This window comes from Stegastes partitus, unplaced genomic scaffold, assembly GCF_000690725.1.
Source record: "Stegastes partitus isolate 25-593 unplaced genomic scaffold, Stegastes_partitus-1.0.2 Scaffold67, whole genome shotgun sequence".
Taxonomy (NCBI): domain Eukaryota; kingdom Metazoa; phylum Chordata; class Actinopteri; family Pomacentridae; genus Stegastes; species Stegastes partitus.
The window spans coordinates 655,432-681,060 of NW_007577798.1; the positions used below are offsets into that span (position 1 = coordinate 655,432).

The 25,629-nt window shown below is 41.0% G+C and overlaps 1 protein-coding gene across 1 annotated transcript in view; it reads left to right on the forward strand.

The window, feature by feature from the left end:
* Positions 1–24,664, forward strand: part of zbtb20 (zinc finger and BTB domain containing 20) — a 25,335-nt gene extending 671 nt beyond the window's left edge. Inside the window, exons 2-4 of the mRNA XM_008276236.1 lie at positions 15,680–15,824; positions 17,199–18,725; positions 22,172–24,664. Of these exons, the coding sequence (XP_008274458.1) occupies positions 17,219–18,725; positions 22,172–22,707 (2,043 nt within the window). The 5' untranslated portion in view covers positions 15,680–15,824; positions 17,199–17,218 and the 3' untranslated portion in view covers positions 22,708–24,664. The remainder of the gene's footprint in view (positions 1–15,679; positions 15,825–17,198; positions 18,726–22,171) is intronic.
* The last annotated feature ends 965 nt before the right edge of the window (positions 24,665–25,629 follow it).

Consider the following 25,629-nt stretch of genomic DNA (forward strand, 5'->3'; position numbering starts at 1 on the left):
GATTTCGCCGGATTCGGAGCCGGTCGGGGGGACACTTGGTGGTGGTGGTGGTGGTGGTGGTGGTGGAGGAGGAGAGGAGAGGAGTGGAGGTGGTGGGGAGGGGGGGAGAGAAACAATACTACTCCGGTCCAAACTGTGCTCACAGGTCTCTCAATCAGCGAGCAAAAAAAAAAAAGAAAAAAAGAAAAAACCTCAGCGATGCTCGCGGTGCTGCTCGCTCACATTTTACACACTGACTGTGAGCCCGGAACAACTGTGGCAGCCGACGTGCGCATTTGGCTTTTAGGTCAGTTATTTGAGTCAAGAGGAAAAACGCGTTTCCTTATTGCATTTTTAACACGCTCCCAACAAGAGATCCGTCTCTTAAATACGGGTTTTTGTTTGAAGTTGCCGGAAAAAGGTGTTTTTTTTTTTTTTTTTTTTGGCGTGCGCTGTGTGTGAAATACATCGTTATATCAGCGGCTCATCCAGCGCGTACACTCAGACAGATGTCTAGCCTACATTTTTTTTTTTTTTTTTTGTGAATTAATATCAATACGGCGTGGCATTTATGAGATGGGGTTACATTAAGATGTGCTCAGCAGGCGCAGGGAGGCTGGCTAATATTGTGTCTGAAGGTAAAACAATACTGCAGGTTCAGTTTCTGAGATAAATAAGATCCAGTGGGACTCTGCTCTGGATTTTTTTATTTTTTTTGGTGCCATGTTACTCCTAAATGAATGATCACTTTAACTGTCGCGATCCGCGTTTTCTTTAATTTATTTGGCTTGAAAAAATCAAACGACATCCCTACAATGTGTTAAAAAATGTTTTAGGATGTGAGGCTGTTTTTTTGGCAAAGGATGGCCTAGATATGAGGCCATGCTCTGGTGTAATTAAAGTTGCAAGAGGCGCTTTCTGTGGTGCCCTTTGAGACATTTTTGTTGCAAAATATTCATGGGCAACTCGTGATTCCTTTTTTCGCTGTTGTTTATTAGATGGCAGCAGCATAGAGGTGCTGCGCGTCTTGGATAAAGTTAAAATATGTGGATGTGTTTGCGCGATGTAGAGAAAAAAAAGAGAGGGGGGAAAAAATCCCAAAAAAAAATCCACTGGAAGGGCCTTGGGGGAGTTTTTATCCCGAGCAACATGTCAGTCTGGTTCTGTAGGGATCCATCTATCAGTGCGCGATCGTCTATCTGTGTGTGTGTGTGTGTGTGGAGAGAGGGGACAGAGAGTGTGTGCGTGTGGCAAGCAGATGTTGTCCCAAAGCGCTTGGCTTTGTCTGATAAAGACAGTAATACTGCGTGTTCTTTTGTCTATTATAAGCGCCACTGATAGTTTCCACAATACAGCACGTTCTGTGCCTGATTAATAGGCACAGACTCGCCTGTAGCCCAGAAGTTGTGCGCAGGTAGAAAGCTGTGCGTCAACACATTAGTCATGTCAGAGGTTTGGTCCTGGTGTGGCCGCTGGAGCCGTGAATAGCCGCAAACAAGGAGGCCGGTCCCGGGTTTGACACAGAGGAGGAGAGGGACGCTGCGTCCATCTCCTTGCAGCGCAGACACGGTTTAGTGGATCTGCACCTGTGTGTGTGTGTGTGTGTGCCTCTGTGTGTGTGTGTGTAGGGTTTTTTCCACGTAATTGTGCGTTCATCCCATTTTTCACTTTTTTTTGTTGTTGTGATCACTTCCTCTCCCCGCCTTCATTCAGAATATGCCTCCACAACGTAAACGGGTTGCAGTCCTATAGGCTCGGTTATGTAATTGGTGGCTGCACCGGATCATTTGTTTTCTGAATGGACACGTTTTGGAGAAACGCAGAGCCCGTGTGCGTGCAGCACAAATTTCACCTTGATGTGGAGATTTCAGCCAGGCATAATTGCAGATCTGTCCTCTGAATTAGAGCAGATTGATTTGACAGGTTGCATGTGGGTGAGCAAGTAGAGAGAAAGTCAAAATTATATTGTCACACTGTGTGTGCTGGATTGAATCTCTCCCCCCCTCCTCCTCCTCCCTTCTTCCCTCCCTCCCTTCATCTGAAAAGAAACTCCACATTATATATATAAAAAAACTTAACACCTGCATTTTTTTTGTACATTTTATTGTTTGATTTATTGGAGGGTACTTGTCTTGTCAGTAAGTGAGCTCTCACCACGGCTTGATGTCAGAAACTGTCGTTTTATCAGCACAGAGGTGTACAGTAGCTGCTGGGAGACAGTCAGCCATTATGTGCCTTGGGAGTGTTTGTAGTCCGAGTATCAGGTGCCCAGTTTCATCTCAGCTAAGTCGTTAATGAGTATTTGTATGTATATATTCCACACATATACATTAATATTCACAGTGTTGGAGCCATCGCCATTTGCCCGCTTTCTGTGTCCCGGCTAAAACCCACCCATGACTAATGAATATTTAAGAGTATGTCTGCAGATCAGGGGAAGCCATTATTATATGAAGGAGACCCAGCAGATGAACTGTAGACCTGCTCACATGAAGGCAAAAGGAGGGTGAGGGAGGGAGAGAGGGGGAGGGGGGGGGAGTTAATCCACACCCGGCAATCAATCCCAATTTTCTTTTGGCTTCACCATCCTTCACTCGTCCTCTGTAGCCTGTCACCCTCACTTCACATTCAGCAATTTGTGATTGACCGACAAACTGGCATAATGTGTCCACAGCATTCAGTTTTGAAATGTTTTTTTGACTGATTTAGTCACGCTTTCGCACATTTCTCCCACCTGATTATTTGGGTTTACTCAAGTGAAAATGTGTAAGGGTACCATGCTGTACTAATGTAATGAGTGCTTCTTTGGAGGAGACGTATAACAAAAAAAAACAACAAAAAACAATCATCTTGTACTGTACATGCACACAGATGGCAGGACAGTGGTCCAAATAATTTTTAAGTGCAGTAAAAGGCACTGCTGCCCAAACAGACAAGACAGAGACTTCTCTGAAGCCTCCGCAATGCTACATTTCTGGTTGTTGGTATTCCCACGCCATCCAGCCATCTTCACCAGGCTGTTACCAGGTAATCCTGGTGGCCCATAACTTACAAAATTCAATTTATTAATATATGTTTGTGGTGTTTTTTCCAATGCAACTATCTTTAACAGATTTTTTTTTACACTACGTAGTGGAAAGGACTTTGGACGAGGCAGAGAGGATGTAATATTGGTCACGAGTGGAATTCACCTCAGTCCACTGAATCACACAGGGCTGCTCGTTGTGCCATGTGTAAATTTTTATTCAATTTTACTATCATTTAAATTCAGGAAGTCCACATTTTGGTTGCAAATGTAGGCATGCACTGACAGTATATAAATAAAATAATTAATCAAATTAAATTCTTCCTCGCAGCACTGGTGAGCCTTTACAGATGAAGTGAAATGAATATTGTAATTTGAAATTTCAAGTCGGGGGTATTTTACCATCTTATGACAAAAGACTTGCACTTGAGTCCGTTCTGGCACTTTGTCTAGCCCAGTTGAACATATTTGGCAGCCATTTTGGGAATGCAGTAGAGATCCATCGATATAACAAGGCACTTTGTGGATTGCATCCAGAATGTCACAGTGCTTGTTAACTGCTTGGCCTTTTTGTCTCAGACGGAGTTTATACTTTCCCAGCTTTTTTTTTTTTTTTTCTTTTCTTTTTTTTTTTTTCCTTTTATTATTTCTGTATAATGCTCATTAGAAGAATATTCCCCCCATGGAGTAAAGCTCATCTTTGATGTGATTGCCAAATGAGACTGTTTTCAGGTGCGCATCTTAAAGATATTAAGTCTTATAATTAACTACAGGATAGCCTATAAGCCTTTAATAGACTTGAAGCGTAAAGATTTGGTCTTGTTTTAAGAAGAACACATAAAGTTTCTCGCCTGATGTTTATTGCGACGACTCCTGTTTTACAGCAGTTACAGCTTCGATACTACGTTTGAGTCCCCAGTTACCATGGCAACCTAAAAAAAAAAAAACCCACCTCAGGTACCTCTGAGGCATCAGGGAAGACATTATTTTGTCTTAAACAAAACATATTTCTTTATTTTTTTCCCCCTATATCTCTTCATCATAGTAAAATATAATGACATTAGTGACTCCCAGCCAGTTCTGCCTTGGTGGATTGTTGGAATACATTTTGCAAACTAGAAATTATTGGCAGGCTGGCTACCTCCTGGCTAACTGGCATGGATCCTTCTACCCACAAATCACCTTTTTCACACATAACATGCTTCTCTTCATATTATATAATTTTTTTTTTTCATTCCTGTAAATACTAATAACACAATCACAAAACCTATTGACAATCTGTATAGGATGTCTTTGTAATTAGGGAGAGAATTTCCCCCTTCAGCTGCATTATGCAACATAAAAACGCTATTACAATGAGTTATGGTGATTTCCTCGCAGCTATAAGGCAAGAATAGAGCATAATATCCTTTGTTTAAGGGGAGGGGAAATGTATCTTGTTTATTGATGAGTTGGCCAAGCCAGGATTAAAAAACATTTTGTAATAAAAACTGAAGGTTATGATTTTGCAACCAATCTGCGTATATTATCCATTCATAACGCTTAAAGAGGACTCGCACGACAGCTGCAGACTGGCTCGTTTTTTTTCACTTCGTCAAGAAGGAATTTAAAAAAAAATTATCCCCCTTTTAGTTAATTGGAAGTCAGAATCTAAAAGTGCAGTCATGAAAAATTACTCGTACAAAACCTTCACCCACAACTCTTTGACTTTCAGATCATCCGGCATGTAGAAAACTGACAAACAAAAACTTTATGGCATGCTTTTCAGTTTTCAAAGGACTTTTGTTTTGGAATCTTCCCTCGCTGCAAGTATCACAGGAATGTGTAATGAAAGCACACATTGAGACTGAATAAGTATTTGTGAATGTGCCAGGCGGTTGTCAGAAAGCTTTTGTTCGGTTATAAAACTTTATGAAGTCTTATGAAACGCACTTACTATCCTTAGTTCTCACGTAGCTAAATGGTGAAGACAAAAGTGTTTTAACATTGACTGTTCAATATTTCCACAATATGTATATGTTCTTTACTCTCCCCTGATTTATTTTATTTTAATGTTTGCTCATTATTTCAAAGCAGCACCAGACTTAATGGATGCTTGTGTGGGATTGATGTCATACATTAATAATATATATATTTGAGGATTCTCAGGATGTCGTTTATCATCTAAAGTCAGATTTCCAGCTGTCATTTGCCTTGTTTTTATATTTACACTCTTGTTTGGTACGTATACAGTACATACACCATCCACAGTGACCATGTGTTTCCATTACTTTTTGCTAAAATTGCTAACAGACTGTTGATTCATGCTTCTTTATATTTGAAGTGCTGGTTTCAAAGCTTTTCATTAAGTCAGCTGTTTCTGTTGTAAGGCCCAAATATCATGTAACAACTTGACCAGAAGTTGTTTCACAACAAGCACAGAAGTTTCTCGATTTTTTTTTTCTCCCTTTTTTTTTTCTTGGCCGGTTTTCAATTCCTAATTAAAACTTGTTTTAATAACGTATCTTTGAATTCTAAATAAACTTCTCTCCCTGCACGTCCCAAACAAGAGTTTAAGCTTAATTCGTGTCCCTCTCTTTAAACACACACGAAGGTCTAGGTATTCAACTGATGTGAAAAATGTATCCTGGATTCTAATAGCGAAGTTGTATGTTTGCCAAGCTGCATGTGTGTCCTCAGTTCACCCTGCTACCCATATGGTTTTCTACAAGTCATGGTGAGATCAGTGCCTGGTTGAAGGGGAAAGTATCGAAAGAGGGTTTAAGAAAACAAAGTATCACAGTCCTTGGTAACTTTTTAAACTATTATTCAGAGAGAGAGAGAAAAAAAAACAAATTTCTGTGAATTCTCTGCTCCCTTCTTGGCATCGGGAGAACTTGTTAAGCCTCATACCAGCAAGCTGCACTCGCAGTAGCCAAAATGTTAGGATTGTGCACAGTCTCAGTGAAGGTACATCGGTATGCACTGTGCTTTGGGTAAACTCAGGGGGAATTATTTACACAATAGTATTTGTGTTGCAGTTTTATGAAAAAAAAATGAAGATTGTTGGAGCCTTAAAGTATTTCCACAGAACCTACAACTGCATTTTTTTTTTCTTTTTTATTGAGTAAGTCTGCTTTTTTTTTTTTTTTTTTTTTAAACACAGCTGCTTTTACGTTACGACAATGAAAGGAGTGTCTGTTCTGATACTATCTACGTTGTTTACTGCCTTGAAATTTACCATTGTAAAGACGGATTTCAGAAAAAGACCAGCTGTAAATATATATTTGACGGACTGCTACTGTTCCAACGACTAGGAAAGGTATTATTATGTTGCGCTTTTTGTTTGAATGACGACAGTTGGTCCAGGTGACAAAGGAAATGCACGACTAACCTGTTCAGCAACAAACCTATGGGAGCACAAATGTTCAGTTTTATCAATGTTGTCGGGCTTGTTTTACAATACATTTGACATGTATCAATGATAGAGAAACAGAAAAAAAAAGAGAGTTTGATCACTCTTGTGCCGTTTTTAACATCTGCATGATATTTTCTGCGCAGATGCAGCCCATGTGTCCACGAGATGTTTCAGTGGTTAGAACACCAGTGTCAGTCATGGCAGCGTTTTTCACCTTATTAAAAACTTTGACTAAAAGAGCTTGTGGTGGCGGCTATGTAAACCAACATTAAGCTTATTTCTCTTTTATCATTTCTATGAATGGGTTAACTGACATGAATGCATTTTAGACAAAATGTCTTTTATTGCCTTTGGCTGTAGTGGGCTTTGCTGCTGGCTAGTGTCTCGACATTCATTCATTCGCGGCACTAGTTTTTCATTCCTACTACTGTTCAGGGTCAGTGCAGCGTATCCCAACATGCATTTAGAGGAAGGCAGGTCACTGGGCTGACACACAAACAGAGAAAGACACTCAGAGAGGAACTATGGATATTAAATCTATACTTTTACAGTTACTCAACAAGCCATCATGTTGAAATAAAGATGACTGAAATGTAAATATATAAAAAAAAATAGCCTTCCTAAACCTCTCCACGTAACCGTGATGGTACAAATGACTAAGAAGTAGCACATTTGTGATATGACCCGCTGAAAATACTCACAGCCACGTGGCATGATTTTTTATAGTGATGTTACCAGAAACAGCTGATCAGTTCAGGTTACACTCTGGGGCTTGTGCGCTATAGATTGTTACCATCAATGATAATAATTCAGCTGCATTCAACTGACCGCACTGACCAGCACTTGATGAGCATTAGCGAGGCCAAAGGGCCCGATGATTATCATAAACGGAGCTGACGGGTGGTCATGTTATCTCTCTGCCTCGTGCTGAGGTGACTCTGTTTTCTGTACGTAGAGCAGATCGGAGAGGACAACCCAACCTCCTCCTCCAACGCGCACCAATCGTAATAGGAAGTGCGGCGATGTGTGGATGAACAGACAAATATCTTGTAGTGACACATTGCGTAGCAACAAACAAACGTGCGCCAAGTAAGGTAATGGAAACACATTACAAACCAACTGGGGTTTTCTTTAATTGCGGCTTTGTACAGCTACACGAGTTTTTCTCTGTGGAAAAAGTAAAAGAATAGAGCAAAAAAATTGTCAGTAGAAAAAAAAACCAGCCACCACTCGGTCACATTAATGCCTTTTTATGGTGTTTTACCGCTTTAAATATCATTGATCTTACAAGAGAGATGCCAATGTTTATTTTGGTTTATTTTGGGGGGGTACAATGGACAACGATAAAGCAAATAAGTAATAAAAACACCATGCATAATTAATTCACAAAAAATTGTACAGCGTGTTCTTTTAACCCCCCACCCAAAAAAAAAACAAGAGCTAGCACTAGCTTCTTCGGCAAATATATAACCCAAGAGAGAACACTTTAAAAAAACGCATGGATGGTTTTACAACCCGGAGAAAGAATAATACGGTTCTGTAGACACAACTATTAATACGCCATAGAACTAGTGCAACCACACCGACTGGTGGCCCCAACATACTTTTCCCTGCAGTCATTCTTGAACTTGGTGGCTCATAAAAATAGGTTGTGCACATGGGAAAACTTTTCAGCAAAACTAATTTGCAACTGAATGTCACACACACACACAAAAAAAAAGCACAAATACCAGCCTCATATTAAAAAAAAAAAAAAAGAAATGCATTTGCCACTGTTGTCATTTTCTTGACGATTGCTTAAAATTTTGACTCACAATTTAAGCGTTCTTCTGTTTCGATGGAAGCGTTACGCACGCAACGTAATGAGCGTTTATTCGGTATTAATAAATGTGACTCATGTGAAGCTCGTAAGCGGTGTTTTGTCATAGTTTTGAGCCTTGGTAGAAATAAAAAAATATAAAAAATTAGCTACTCTATTCACTTCTTGCCATTAGTTTTCTCCAAAGGTGTATTTACTGAATAGCAGTTTGTGTCATACAGGATTTTTTCTTTTAAGGTACAGTTCATAGTTGTGCAAAATTACTCCACCGGCATAAATGCCCTATGATAACTGATACTCCTTTTAGATGAATGACCTTATTGTTCTTATTGAAGCCCTATTTTCATGGGACTGATGACTTATCTGCACGTTCACTGTGCTGCCCGGACATTTCAGTGGGCTTGAATTTCTAAATATTTGATCTACACTTCCTTGACTTTCCTAGAATGAGATTGATACAATACTAAACGGGGTGAGTTTTTGGCCTTTCTCTCGTTTCTTGTGTAATTCTGTAGTTGGCTTGCTTAACTAGTGTGACTTGCAACACAGTATTGTATGGATAAAGTTTCCCAATGTGGTTAGATTGCTCCCCCCCTTCGTCCGTCCCTCCTTCCTCCAACCCCCCTCTTGTTGGATTAACAGAAAATCGTACCTTTGTGCCAACGTTTGTTTAAGTCACTAGATCTCAATCATATTGCCGGGGCAGCTTGCAGACCGCTGGACCAGACGCAGCAGCGCTTGGTGATAGTGTGTATAGGGCACTCTTGTGGTTCGACTGTGTTTCAGTGTGTCAGCATTACACTTTTAGATGGGTCATATGTCAAATGAGCTGATGAGACATATATAATCTGTATTTACTACACAACAGCTTGCCCAACTATAAATACACTAAACAGTGCTAACGTCCATACGGCTCAAAATAAGCCCAGGATGCTTGTATTAAGTCCTTTGGGTTTCATATTCACATAATGAGAAAAATCTGTACTTGAAGACAGCATGTTGACGAGTTCACCTGAATAATGACTCAGTTTTATCTCACCTCGATGGCATTTGTATTGTTGTTGCTGTAGCTACGAGCTGGAGAAATATGTTACATCATGAAACCTTTTGCAATCTCCATTTTCACTGTTTCCTTTCCTTCTTTTTTTTTTTTTTTGCCTTTGCTAACGTCATTCTCGTCGCCTTTTCAAAATTGCAAATATCGGCCTTGCCAAATTTTCTGGCAGAGAGCGCCGGGGCCGGCTTGACCCTTGAAGCACGGAGCAGCTACCAAAAAAACTGCAGAGTTGTGCTCAACTGCTTAAAGCACCCTGGTTGCGTTTGTGAAAGTTCAGCTCTTCTTGCCCGGACCATCGCGGCACTGGCTCGTGCAGCCCTCGTGCAGCTGCTGGTGAAACACATGGTGCAGGGCTTCTGATGCTGCTCACAATTACATTCGCACATGGCGGAATAATAATGGAAAATTTCACAGTTGGTAGTTAAATTGTGATTCAGATTATAGGTTCGAATTGCAAACAAATTCATGAGGCCAGACATGTAATAATGAAAGTGTCCTTGTAGAAAAACAGCAGAAAAACAGTGCTCGGTTATTTAAGACGCTGCTGTTTGACCACATGTATGTATGTATGTGTGGTTTTTGTGTGAGAGAGAAACATTGAAATTGAGAGAACACACCTTCACTCTATTGTAGGTATTATAAGCTTTGTATATGAAGCTCAGCTATACATAAAACACATGTGAGCAGCTGTTTTTTTCTAAACGCTGCACATGTGAGTGAGTGTGTGGCTTCGTTCTGTTTGGTCTCTCCAGTGACCAACATAGTATAACGCTTAACCTAAACATATCCGGAGGCTGTGCTTTTCTCGACAGTGTGAGCGCTGCACGCTCGCTCGCAAAGGTACCACACTGTCCTCTCATAATTCAGCACAAAGCCTCTTTTTTTTTTGTCTGGTTTATCTCCCAAGGACAGAAAGTCAGGAGACACTTTGTTTTCTTTGGATGATATAAAAGCGCCACAGCACCTCTATAGTACACATTCCACTTGTTGAGATCTCGCCTGCTTATATACCATCCAGGCACAAACAGAGCCGTACAAACAGTGGCGTACAAGTTGCATATTGGATAGCTTTTCTTTTTTTTTTTTTTGGGCAAATTTGAATGTGTTAAACTGCTCTTTATCATGATACACTAGTAATAGTCAGAGAAGTCCTATATGAGCATCTGTGTAGGTTCATGAAGATCTCTTAATGGCCTGTGAGGTCCTTTTTTGGAGAGGCGAAATGTCCTTGACGTGTGTAGTAGCTGTAGAGAGGCAGTTGCTGTGGACACTTGTGATTAAATGATAACTCTTGAATTTAGCATTATCTGCTTCGGGGGTTAGAGGTGTTTTGGAGACTATCATATGAGTAGTCAGATGGTTCTTTTTGGTCAAACGCTCATTAACAAAAGCAGAGCCATTTGCCAATTCTGAGATTTTTTTTTTTTTTTAAAGCGTCTGTTCCGTCACCAAAGTGACGTACCGTCTTTAATTTTAATGGCCTTGAGCCAGCATTGGCTGTTTGTGTTTTCCCCTCTGTGCTCTCAGTACAGTAAGATGCAGTATGGAGCGTTTACTGGAAGCACAAATTCGCGAGTGTTTGTGTGGAGTTTGCCTGACACAAAAAAAAAAAGTATATTAGAAGTAGATTATCCTTCCATCTGTAAACAAACAATGGATCTGCTATGGATAACGGGTGGCGGTGGGTGTGTTTTTGACAAAAAATGACGAAGTTGAACAAGCTGTCCTGTCAAAAAATACTTTAACTGTCCTCTACTTGCGTAAGGGTGTTGCAGTGTTTATTGTTATTTGTGTGCTTGAGGAATTTATCTGAAAGCCGCACATCCTGTCACATTGAGTGGCTTTCTGTTGGACTGAATATCTTAACACATTAATCTGCTGCGCTATTCGAGACACTTTGGTGGCAGTGGATTAAATTTAAGGGACTGCAAAGCGTTAACGGTGATTCTAGTTAGCGTGTGATGCACAGAAATGCGACCAGCATCTATTCCAGCCATTTCTATTGAGCAGCAGTCATAACATTAGAGTGGTGTAATTACTTCACAATGCTTTGACCAAATGAGAGAGCATTTGCAAGAGGAAAAAAAAAATGCTGTTGTGAATTAATAAAATGTTGTTTTATAGTGTTTAAGTGCATATTTTTATTTAAAAACCGTCCCCGGAGGCGAGATTAAAAACCAAACTGTAGTTGCGAAGAGAACAATCGCTGGATCCCGTCCTTTATAGGTGAAGAGCCAGTTCAAAGTTCGGAAAGACGTATCAAACGCACTTCAGATTCATTCCAAACCTGTTCCAATTATCACCTTTTTTACATGGAGACACATTCTAAACTATTTCGCTCGTTCCGTGATGTTGCACCCTACAATTTCAGTCAAGGGAGAAGGAGAAATGACAAAATGTTGTGTGAAAATCTTGGCTCAACTTGTCAACAGCCTACGTGCGCTTGTTGATGATTTTTTTTTTTTTTTTAGTGACTGCTATAAAGGCAAATCAATTAAATCTTGAGACTGCGATGTGTTTTCCGCAGCTCCTCCTGATGTGTATGCGAGTTAGGCGCATTACTTACCTGTTAAGTGCTTCACAGCATTATAGAGAAACACTCAAAGGTAATAAGTGACATGGCGCTCTGAATTACTGCGATTTAATCAGCCCAGCACAACATTGTTGGCCGGAGATGAATAATTTTTTAATAATTTTTAATTGTGCACATCAAAGGGGAGCCATGACACAATGGCATTTAAGGTTTCAGAAAAGTTGGAGGTGTTGACTGATAGCGGCGTCTGTTTCGTCACATAATGTGCCTTTTTATCAAACACACCTCCAGTTATCTCCGGTCAGATTGACACTTTATCACTTCGTTATTGCTGAAAATTTTCCAGTGTCCTCACTTCGTATTTAGATCCAAACCTTAGTGTTGAACCGTGATGTGTGGAGGTTCGTGCTGAATGGATGCTTGAATGATTTCAGGGTTAAACAGTGATTGTTAAGTTTTGTTTTTTTTTAAATTTTTTACTGTTAATAGGGTGTAGCACAAAACGCACTTGATAAGTGCAAATCGGCATCAGATTAATGAAGATGCTGTATGCACAAGCATGGACATGAGCTTTTCATAATGCCCCGTGGCCCTTTTGTCTCCAGATTGAAATGTACCAAGGGCCTTGAATATATGCTTGTAGTGTGTGTTGTAAGCACTATTTGCATATTCAAGATGTACATTATTCACATGGCTGATACTGCTCCTTTCATAAGCATGCCTCTTATGTCTGTTCTCAACCCCCATCCCCCACCCTCACCATTTTAACCCCCACCCACCCCACCCCTTGATTAACTAATGTCCAATTCGATGCAGCGTATTTCATGAGCTTGTCACCTAATATAGGCAGCTGATTAACCTGGAGTCTGGCTGGTGAAGTTGCAAAACCCTGCGCCTCCCTGTCTTAATTTCTTTTCTCTCGTTTTTTTTTTTTTTTTTGCCCCCCTCTCCCTCATCCTCCCTCTCTCTCTCTCTCTCTCTCTCTCTCTTACCCCCCCCTCACCCCCCTACACACACCCCTCCTCAGTCTTTGTTGTGGCGGCAGCAGCAGAGCATGCATTGCATTGGCGGTCTGAAGCATTGTGTCTGATTTCCAGCAGACAAACTGACCTCTGGGGATTTATTGACAGCAAACTCCACAGAGGCAGACACAGAGCTGGGAGCATGGAGGCAGCCGGAGAGGGGCGGAGGGTGCTGGGGAAGGTTTCGTAGGGAGGGAGGGAGGAAGAGAAGGGAAGGGGGTGGGTGGGGGGGCACAGACGGAGAGATAGACGGATGGAAGGAAAGACGGAGAGAGAGAGAGAGAGAGAGAGAGAGAGTTTCAACGTGATGAAACAGGAAACAGGTAGAGACACGCAGCGAAAGAAATCAATATCGGGTGCGGGGGGGTTTACGCACGCCGATTTTAGTTTGATTTAAATTTTTTTTTTCTTCTTCTTCTTCTTGTATTAGCAAGTGAAAGAAAATGGCCGCCTCCTACAAGGATCTAATTAATTTTGAAGGATCATCAGCCCCTTTAGTCCAAGGCAGGGTACAGGAGGGAGGGAGGGAGGGAGACAGACCCCTGGGCTGATTAGAATTCACTGCAGGTAGGCGCTGGCTGCTGCTCACCCACTGTGTCATGGCTAAAATGGAATCACTGTTGTGAGTGGCAGTCTGGGCAACTGAAGCCTGCTTCCCTTGGCCTGCTCCTTTGTTGCCAGCATTCACCTCACTTTACCCCTTAGGCAGGTGGATTTACATGTCTGGATGGGAGAAGGGAACCCAGAGAGGGAACATATATGTTTGCATTGTCTAAACAGTAGCCACCAAAAAAAAAAAAAAAAAAAAGACCAGTGGCACTGGGATACAGTTGCATCTCAAACTAGCCCCCGCAGGAAAAGAAAAAAGGTCAAATATTTGCTACTGTAATGGATTCAAGCATTCGGGTGCATATGTGCAGGATAAAGAGAAGGCCTTAAAATGATGGCATTTCTGTTGGTTTTCACATTGACTAAACCAATTCAGCCAATTCCAGTGATGGCAGTGAGGTTAAAGGAAGGGCTTCGCTCACAGCAAGCTATAGTTTGAGGTAAAGCCAGTGTTTAAGTTGGGTGTTTGAGCAACACTCGTGTTTAGGCTTCAATTGAGGCCTGTACCAGAGCGTCTGGATGGGTTATTTTAATGGATTAACTTTGAGAGTTAAGTTTACAGCTAAGATTTTTTATTTTTTTTTATTTTTAAAGGGTTGAAGTTTAATTTTAAACGTAGGGCTGACTCAAGATTTAACGTCCAGGCCTAAACAAGAGGAACAAACATGTGCCTTTCAGTGTCAAAGAACGATCTGTTTCGCTATCAAGTGATCACCCTCTGCTGCCAAACGCGTTATTACTAGTTCACCAAATTTATTAGTTGACGAGACGATTTGAGGAAAACAAGCACACATCCTGCTGCCTCCTCTCAAAGTGAGGCCTGTGGACGCGGCTATTTCAGCGTTCACACTTCAGCTGCTTTTTTCTCTCAGAGATTCTGCTCCTGTGTGTTAAATTATAGACAAAGTCATTATGTGCCAGGCACACTTACGGCATGTTACGTTACCTTGAAGTACGAGAAGTGCATGCAGGGAAACAAAAAAGGTCACCTGCTTTACATCTCATAGTTTTCATACGTGGATTTCAACCTCAGCGTCTCAAAGTGGGAGGTGTACTCTTTGAAAATGTACTTGAGAGCCGTAAAAGAATAATTTGTGTCAACATTAATGTGCAGGTCTGGTCAAATCCTTGCCCCGTTCTGTTCATTCAGCAGCACACTGTAGTTACTGGATTTTTCCAGTTCGTGTTGTAGCAAGCGTGACTGCTCCTGAACGTCTTTTACTCCAGTTTTTAAAAAAAAAAAAAGTGTCGGATCACACTTGCAATTATGATCCGAAAACTCGAATTAATCACGAGCGCTCCCATCCCAACGCGCCGTGCCATTCCCAGATACTTTTAAGGCTTCATTTGGTCGTGATACTTGACGGCACTTGAACAATGTGCAACTAACAGAAGAGAATTTGTTTGAGAAAGGCATTTTGTGTCGGTTCGGTGCGTTTTTTTTTTTTTTTTCCCCCAGTGTGCCTGACCTTAGATGGTCCCATGAGCATGTGACCGGTTTTACATCATTTTCTTTTCTAGTTTCGTGGTCAAACGTTTGTGTGCTGAAGTGTTTGTACAGTATAAGGGCAATTGTGAAAGGCTTTCTTAGGATCTCCAAACCAGCTCATCACATGCTTAATGTTGAATGCCTTTCTTGTGTTTTTCAATGAATGCCTTGTGTGTTTAATATTTGACTCTTTTCTATTATTACTACTGCCAGTGTTGCTCTACATCTGTATTAGACGTCGTGTTGTTTAATTTGTGGGTTTAAAAAAAATGACAAAGACACACACACATATGCACACACACATACACACACACACCCGCACACCCGCACACACACACACCCACGTGGTGATTGAGACCTTTCCCAAAATATTTAGAGAGGGCCTCTGTGTAAATTTATGAAAAAATTTCGATCGTTTTTCTCGGGAAGGGTGTGGTTTTGTTGCCCAGCAGCTCAGATAACTGTTGAGAAAAGAACTGGCTCCACTGCCAGTATTATTTTCACCCTTGATTTGTAATTTGTGGTCATGTGCACACAGGAACGTCCTTTTAGTCTCGCTTTAGAAACTCTTCACACATCTGTTGCAGCCCGTTTGGTGGCAGATATTCGTGTTACTGTGGCTCCGGGTTCATTAAGGGAGTGGCAATATCGACGAGGCAAAATGTGGCATTAAGATTTGTCTTTGTCTTTTCTCCCTCTCTCTCTCTCTTCTCCCCCCCCCAACCCACCCCCTCCAAACACTGTGGCAGAGCAACACATGATTTGGACAGAGAGGACTGACAGCCTTGCCTAGCACCAGGCCTCTGATCAGCCATCTCCACCAGCAAACTGAAGCTTGACCCGCACTTCATCACCAGCCACACAAGCATCTTCGTAACAAAACGTCATCTAACTGTGAGTACCGGACGGCTCGATTCATTTTGTTTCCCCCCCTTAATGTTAAAGTAACCAAACTGGGAACAAGCGTCTGTGCTTTGTTTTAACACTTTTGTGCTGCTTCTGCACTCATTCAAGCTGATTTCTATAGTTTTCTTGTCAGTGCCCTGCTAGTGTAAAATGTATTTCTGTTCACTAGATAATTACGTTCAAATTATGAAGCGTTTCTTGACCTGCTCAACTTTTTTTTCCCACGTCGTAATGTGTTCTGTGCTATTTGACATTTTGTCATCCATTTCCTATTATTTCAGAAATGAATTTGTTACTTATTGACAGACACGGTGTAAACAAATTATCTGTAAAAATTCTGACATGGATTTGTCCATTTTACGAAACTAAAACGGAGACAGGTTCGTTGGTTTCTGGAAAGGTGCTGTGTTTAAAAATATTTCAAATAAGGTCACCTGCTTTACTTTAAAGCAAAAATAATACACTTAAGCATGTTCATAGGCAAATAATTACGTTTTCTAGCGATTCTCACAACCCACAATTCTCACGCTTAATATCTGTGTAATTTATATATAGATGGTCGTTTCTGTCGACACTTAACTGGCAAGAAATTCACCTTAAGTTATCTTACACACTGATCAGCCGGGTCATATCTAGTGTATTCCTAGATAGTTAGGAAGCGCCATCACAGTGAACACATGGCTAACAAAAGAGGCCTGTTGTCCTCTAAGCCCAGTGCACCACCTAATGGTGGTTGGAGGGATTTCAGACAGACACGCTGAATGAAAGAAACTTGGAGTAATTAGATGGGAACCATCTTAATTGTCCTTCACCGTGGCAATGTGGAATTTTTTAAACCCGCGGTTCAAGAAATAAATTAAAATTATTTCGTTCTCGTCCTAATATTTTGAGACTGGACTGAGGGAAAAATATGAAAATTACCATATCTCTGTTATTGTTTTAGGAATCCTCCAATGAACAGTCTGTTTATTATAAGGAGCAGTATTACTTATCATATATTTAAATTAATTGCACTGCTGTATCATGGTTGTTTACCTTTTCACATACAGCCTGTAAAGGTAGTTTAGAAAAAGGCAATTTTCTTGCATAAAAGGGAGTTTCTTTTTTTTTTTTTTTGTAATGCATATCCTCATAACTGCTGCATTTCATTTTGCATACTAACACAGTTGTATTACTCCTAATATATTAGGACTGTGAACCAGCAGCGACAAAGTGTTGCTGCTACATGTAGGAAAAATATTGTTGAGCTAAATGCTTCATTTTCGGCTCAGCGGTGTGTGTTTTAATCCAGTTGTGTGATGCAGTTACTGTGTGTGTGTGTCGGGAGTGTTTTCAGTCAGGTGTGTTGCTTCCCGTTTGCAGGTGACATCAGTTGCAAGGGGATGACCGAGCGCATTCATAACATCAATCTTCACAACTTCAGCAATTCTGTACTTGAGACCCTCAATGAGCAGCGCAACCGTGGGCACTTCTGTGACGTGACTGTTCGGATCCATGGAAGTATGCTGCGAGCTCACCGGTGCGTGCTGGCTGCTGGAAGCCCCTTCTTTCAGGACAAGCTACTCTTGGGCTACAGCGACATTGAGATCCCCTCTGTGGTCTCAGTGCAATCCATCCAAAAGCTGATAGACTTTATGTACAGTGGGATTCTGCGGGTATCTCAGTCAGAGGCTCTGCAGATCCTTACTGCTGCCAGCATCCTACAGATTAAGACCGTCATTGATGAGTGTACCCGCATCGTGTCCCAGAATGTGGGCCTGGCCGGGCCGGGGGGCTTCCCTGTTATACCAGGTGATTCTGGTCAGGACACTCCCCGTGGCACGCCGGAGTCTGGCACCTCTGGGCCCAGCAGTGACGCAGAGTCAGGTTATATGCAAGCAACATCACAGCAAAGTGTGGATCGTGCATACACATCACTGTACTCCTACCCTGGCCTCTCTCTGCAGAACGGAACCCGCGAGCGCCCCCTTTACATTAACCCTCTGTCAGCAAATTATGATACGACTCTCAGCACTCAGAAGGACCAGCAATCTCAAGATCCACCCTGGATGAACCGTATCCAGGAAAGATCTCAGCAGGTCGATCGCTTCATCTCGACAGCAGAGTCCACTCACTGCCGCAAGCAACCCCGACCGGTACGCATACAAACAGGGGGGATGCACATAAAGCAGGAGGCCGAAGATGAGTACAGCTGCTATGACAATATGGTGGACTGCCAAGACGACACTGACCACACTGAAGGTGTAGAGAGTGAATCCAAGGTTGAAAGTTTTGACTCAGGGGTGAGCTCCTCCATCAGTACTGAGCCAGATACCATGGAGCAGAAGCCGTACCTGACGGCCTTTGGTCGAGAGGATGGCGGGGAAGGGCAGCAAGGCGAAGGAGCTCCGATGCAGATAGTGGTCAATGACTCGTCCCCTGAGCAAGTGCAAGAAACAGAGGACGGGGACACATCCCACAGCACTAGTGACAGTAGCATGATGCAGCCCCTGCCAAACTCAGTCAAACTCAGTCCCATGTCCCAGTACATGCGCCAGGTAGAATCACACACCAGCAATCTGAGGATGCCGATCACCGTGACCAGCAATTCCCAAGTGATGGGCACTGCTGGAAGCACCTTCCTGCCCACACTCTTTCCTACACCGCCGGCTAGAGACCACAAGAATTACCTTTACCTTCCTGGCCAGCAGCAACCCCAGTTTGTGGCAGTGCCGCCCCCTGCAATGCCATCATTCCCGAACCCCATGTCGGTACCGCAAGCGCCAGCACAGCAGCAGCAGGCTGCAGGAGGAATTGGTCAGGGGGAAAAGAAGCCCTATGAATGCACTCTCTGCAGTAAAACCTTTACTGCAAAACAGAACTACGTCAAACACATGTTTGTCCATACTGGTAAGTCCAAATGTAGTTAAGACCTTTTGTAGAAGTTGAAATACTCCTGTAACTCTCTGAACCCTAACACCCACATTTGAAAGGCATGCCATCGTTAAAAACTACACATATCACATAGAAACTACAAATATCAAGAATCGTTGGCTTTCAAACTTTGCTCAGTGCAGCCATGAAGCCAAGAGTGACTCAGCTGTAGCAGGCAGTCATGTGACCAAAATTCTGAGACTTTTTGGCTGACCTGGGCTGAACTGCAGGTGGTGTTGACACAGAGCAGATAAGCCATGGCAACACAATAAAACCATATACAGTTAATTATCTATAGAATGTAGAGCCAGCATTTTTCTCCAGTATTGGCACATGGTGATCCCACTTTTATTCACGTGTGTAAAATGAATAATCAAAGAAATGTAACAGTTGTTTTCTCTATTTTACGATTAATGACATTATAACTTTGTCATACTGCAAAGAAGAAATCTGTCTGTACATGTAGCCATGGTTGTTCTGTTTCAGTAGAGGTGTGTGATTTTATACTGCAGTGACAAATGAGCCCACACTGAGTGAAAATATGACAAGAGCAAAAATGCCCACAAATTGCTTGGGGTTCAGAAGGTTAAATGATTGTATTATTCATAGTAAATGTAGGTAGTGGCTGCACTTGTAGCTCCTGACACACTATAGAAATATTTACTGTTAGTGGGTAACATGATTAACATAATCATGATGTTTAAGTCCAAGATAGACGCTTGCTCATCATCAACTAACTGCTCATGATGCTATTTTAAGATTCGTCCTAAAACTAAACGATATTAGATCACCTTCAGTAATGCTGGTATCGCAATAACGATGCATCAGTATGAAGCTGTGTCCCTTTAACATACTCTACAAGGCTACCACACAGCATTCGAGGTCAGAGGTTGTTCACACTGAGGTAAAATTAGAAAAACACATTTTCTGTCCAGTTCCAGTCTTACGCTGAAGTTTGTTTCTCCTTCAAAAAAAAAACCCCTTCTCTGCGCTTCCCTCCACAGTGAAACGAGGTTATGATTAAATGTCTGTTTTCCTTGTGTACTGTTAAATTTAATTGGCAGTAGAAATTAGTAGTATTAATTGTACACTCTCGAGGTTTCCGCATGGAACATAGTGTACAATATTAGTTTGCAGGGTGAGGCTCCACCTCACACTGTCTGAATATTTCACCAGCTGCAACTCTCACATTACTTCCATTAAATAATAAACCAGTACCTATGTTAGTAATTTAAGTTAATTACAGACTGATAAAAAAAAAAAAGAAAGAAGAAAAAAAAACAGCCTAAAAATTCTATTCATTAGGTCACAGCTCACTAGTGTCTTTGTTATCACTCGTATTTGAATTACAGTTCCAGTAGAGTGCTCATGCAGCACATCGTCTCACTGTACGTCGCTTTCTTCAAGCACCGGCAAGTCCTTATCAATCACATATTGTAGAAATCATCATCACACAGAGAAAAGAATTAAATATCACATAATTAGATGATCTTGTGGAAATTGCCTACTGAAATATCTATTATTATTTAATACAAACCATTGCTTGGCCTTAACCGCTCGGTATATGAAAGCAATACTAAACTAAATTTCCTGCTTTACTCACACAATTGCGCACAGCGGAGCGATGACATATTGAGATGGAAAATCACTGATCGATCAATCGCCTGGGCTACGTCTGAACATCCCATGGCAGCCCAGTGATGGATTATCTTTGCTAATCTTCTTTTTTTTTAAAAAAAACAAAACAAAAAAGAAAAAAAAAACATCATTGGGATTCAAAAAGCATAATATTGCACTGCTGTCCCTTTGAGATTACTATACATCAAATACACTCACATCTTTTATTTGTTTAAAAAAAAAAAAACTCAATCAAGAGGGATGTTGGCAAATGCAATATAGTGCATCTTCACAAGGCACCTTGATGCAACACACTCAAAATAGCTAAAAGACACACCAGCAGTGCTGCATGATAACATGTGCGACGGAGGCAATGTGTCATTTGCTGCAATCAAAAATCTGTCAGAGACTGTGAGGCAGTTTTTCAATGGTGTGAGTCACTGTATTACAAATATGCTGCCCGGAGCAAGACAATAAACATACTTATTATATACTGTATGTGCTGGCTCCAGGCCGCCCATGTGTAACTGACTCTGAAATCTGACCTTTGCCTGCATCAGGTCAGGGGGAAAAAGTGATAAAGTAGAAGTATAAATTACTGGCTTCATTAAATCAAAGCAGGTAGCAACACATTAATTCACTCAGTGTAGCAGAAAACAAGAGATACACAGGACTTCATTAACTTGCATGATACAACCGGCCCATTTGCGGCGTTATCAGTCTCCCTCTACCTGTTCGTTTTACGTAATTATTAATTTGTTAATATTTTACGGCCCATAATGTCAGCAGAGACAATTATGTAAAATGAGCTTACATCTCAACCGTGTGGCAGAAATACCAAATAGGTGCAGAAATTGTTTGTTTGGCAATTGTATGTAAATTAGCGTTATTGTATGTTTTTCCCATTTTAAATTTCATTCCGTCTAATTGTACAGTTTTTGTAAATTCGCACACGCTGCCACGACTGCGTCACAGCTGCTTGAAATGAAAACCCTTTTCCCCACTATGCTGTAGCATTCATCACTTAGTGGAACCAGCATCATAACAAAGCTAATACAGGTTTAAATAATTCTAGCCTCAGGTATGTTCCTGTACTAGAACAGTAACAATGCTGGCTTCAGGCGTCTGATGCTGCTGTACAAGTTGAAGTCAGCTGATGCTGCCACATTGTCTGTGTAGTGCTAAGAGTGCGTTGGCTGTGTTTCAAGAGCATTTAGCATCAAAATTTGTCTTGATTCAATTCCCAGCTGCTAATTTGCTTATTATTTATTTTTTTTGTCATTAATAAAACAGACATGTGCCTTCATAATGGCTGATTCACACGCAGCAGCATGCAGCACGCTGGAATCTTTCATTAAAAATGACCACAGCAGACAGATTTTGACATTTCAGTGAATGCCCTTATCAAGATGGCGGTTTATGTGATAAACAGCCGGAGCCAAATTAGCTTTAGAAAAAGATATGGCAATAGGGCGGGGAGGTTTAGATTCATAACAATACTTCCAGGTGTGGTGCATATAGGACACTTTATTCTGAGGAATGACTTGAACATTCAGTATTAGTGTTTGTTGAAGCTTGTTGAATGTGTGTATATAATATTTGCATGTATGGAAATACAGGTCCAGTCTGAAATTTCAATAACTGACTTGCTCAGAGGTGATTCTGCAAAAATATCAAATGCACGTCTACCTTTTTCTTTTTAAGGACTCTTTTTTTTTCCTCCATATTTTTAAGCTGAATCCTAACCAAAGTTTTCTCTTCTTTTTTTCTTCTCCTTAATGCTTTTGTCTTGCATGTACATCCAGGTGAGAAGCCTCATCAGTGCAGCATCTGCTGGCGCTCGTTCTCCCTGAAGGATTACTTAATTAAACATATGGTGACACACACAGGGGTGCGAGCCTACCAGTGCAGCATCTGCAACAAGCGTTTCACCCAGAAGAGCTCTCTCAACGTCCACATGCGGCTGCACCGTGGAGAGAAGTCCTATGAGTGCTACATCTGCAAGAAGAAGTTCTCACACAAGACCCTGCTGGAGAGGCACATGGCCCTGCACAGCACAGCCAGCGCCATCACAGGGCTGCCGGTCAGTGCAGGTACCCCGGGCCCAGTCTCCATTCCCATGCCTATGGCTGTCCCTGAGCCTGGAGCTGGAGTGGTGGCCCTCGCCATGCCAGTGAGTGGAGGTGCTGGAGTAGGGGCTGGGGTTGGAACAGGAGTGGGTGTAGCTGCAGAAGCGAGTTGCCAAGAAGGGACCACCTACGTGTGCTCCGTCTGCCCTGCCAAGTTCGACCAAATGGAGCTCTTCAATGACCACATGCGAATGCATGTCTCCGATGGATAAGTACAAATAGATAAACTTCTTTCAAAAAGAATGACAAATGAAATGGCACTAGATTTTCCTTTTCTTATTTTGAGGTATGAAGAGTAATGAGTATAGACACTGGCACATTAAGTTTCCCAAAAAAAAAGATTTTTTTTTTTTTTTTTTCTGTTGTTCTAAAAGAAAAAAAAGATGGTGGCCTTAAGGCTTAGTAGTTTGATATTGATCTACTGGATGGATCCTAACTACAGGCCTCTAAATGTATGCTTTCCTAAAATACTGATTTATGTGTTGAACACTACCGAAAGGCCTACGAAAGAAACACATACACACAAACACACCTTTAGTGTAGATACGTCTGAATGAATATACATGTGCATATATGTTTGAGCGTTAGTGTATTTGCATGTGTCCGTCTGTTCGTCTAAGTGTGTGTGTGTATGTGCGTGTGTGCGTGCGTGTGTGTGTGTGTGTGGTTGTGTGTGTGTGTGTGTGTGTGTGTGTGTGTGTGTGTGTACATTGCCATGAAACATAAATCATGGCAGTCGTGAACCCATACTGACCAGTTTGGAAACTATAGATGTCCAAGCTTACTGTGGTATAATTTACAACAACAATAACAAAAAAATCACCTGGGGTTGGGCTACATATTCCCTCTAAAAAAAATACTGATGGTCACAAGATTGCCTTCTCATATAAAACAAAAAGGAGAGTAGTTAATTTGACACTGGGTTTTATTTATTCCTATGGTATTAAGGGATTATAATGCAGCTGTTGTCAAGGTACCAATTTCAATCATTTTACTCAAATGTAACTTCCTGTCAGCGGTGACGGAGGACAAATATTTCTCACATGTTTTCTAATTCTTGTCCATGCATTTTGATGGTTAATATTACGTTTACTAAATTCCGGTGTGTTGATGAGACAGTATTTGAGCAAAAATATGTTTCTTTTTTTCTGAAGTTTGGAGTTTAACTCATTTGCATACACTGCCACTAATATCTTAAAAGACTGTTAAGGCTAGTAGACCTCTTCCATTTCAAAACATGAGAAAAAAAGAAAGATTCTTTTGCTGATGGGTTTTGTTTTAGCCTTTTACATTCACAGTTTATGGCAGGCTGGAATATGCGACTAAACTCTCTCCTTCATAATTGCTGCTCCTCAACTTGCACCTGACTGTTATGGGATATAGATTAAAAAAACAAGAACTGTCACTTCAACTGTTGCTGTTGTTGAGTAGCCTATATGGTTTTAATTCGATAATTGAATTACAATATGGCGGGGTGGGGTGGGGTGGGTGGTTGCGGGGCGTTAGGCTAGTTGTTGATTGGAACAGTGTTGTAAAAGAAAAAAAGAAAAGGGGGTAATTTAATTAGAATCAAATCTGAAATTGAAATAAATGCCATCCTGATCCTAGAACCCCATGTATAACCTGTTCTCTACTATTGCAAAGCTATTTCAGCAGGTGGGAGCTAAATGCAATTACTCTTTATGCATTTCGCTCTCCCTGCAGGCTCAAATGGCATGCAACGTTTTGAAAGGAAACTGATTGAGCGATATCACACTGTTTCATGATATACCACAAGTTGCAGATGGACTTTCTAGACAATAGCATACATTCCTGATTTTTCTAACAACCTAGACACAGCATGTACAGAATAGATTTGGAAGCTAGTGTGCGCAAGTTGTCATCCATGCATCACATCACTTAAGGCTCATTTCTGATATTTAAATTCTTTTTATATTGCTTTTTATCCAAAATAGGACACACACACACACACACACACAGACACAGACACTCACACACACACATGCAACTGCCTGCAACTGCAATCTGAAGGATTTGTTCATGTATGTGAGCAAACACTTTCGTAGTTGTATTGTTAAAAGAATAACTAACTGCATACTGGGGTCTTAAAACAGACCCGCTGTCAATTCAAAAAAAAAAATAAAAATAAAGTGCTACTTTGCACATTTTTCTTAAAATGCCTGTGCTTAATATTTAATCATTTTTTTCCTTAAATGAACTTCTATGATTTTCTTTTATTCAATTTCAAAGGAAAAAAAAAACTTTTTTTTAAAAAAATCCTGATAAGTGGACTGCATTATTTTCTTGCATATATGTTGCACTGCTTAAACCAATAAGTGCACTACTGTTAACAGAGATATTATAGTTTTAGAAAAGAGGATTTTTTTAAATCTAACATTTGGTTGTAGACTTCACATGTAATAGAATAGCTTTGTTTCAATTTCTTCATTAAGTAATTCAGCAATTCTTGGCTTTCGTTATCGCTTGCAGTTACCTACAGTATATACTTGTGCCGTGTTAATGCAAGCACTTCTTTTTTATTTAAACCTGTACCATTACGTGTGCTCATCTATGTTTTAACCTTTGAATTCACTCTTCTACGGAGTCAGCTCCCTATAACAGTTTATTCGATTGCATTTCTTTAGAAACAGAGCAGAATTTTTTCCTATGAGAACATCCAAAACCAAACAACATTAACAGTGAAACGACAACAGTAATAATAAACAAAAATCCCTTCCAACTCTTGTTGGCGGTGGTAATAATAATAACTATTATTATATTATTAACAGTAATACATTTATAATGTGTGTGTGTGTAACATAAATGATATGTGTGTCCTAGAACAACTTTCTGTGGGTGTAAAGGTTGTGGGGAGGTGATGGAATGCAGCTTCTTTGATATCTGTCTGTCGGTAGTTGTGTCCCTTCCTTAGTGTTTGTATGTCTGTGAGTGTCTGTGAGTGGTATATAGCCTAATCAAATTGTTGATAAGTGGAATATCTGAACTGTAGGGCTTCCTTTGCAATATGCAGCGCAGGTACTATGAGAAGCAGCTCTCCAAACCGTTTGGGCTAATAAGGCACCTGTAACATTTGTTCTGAGATCTGACTAAAGCTTAGGTCAAGTGCTGTTGAC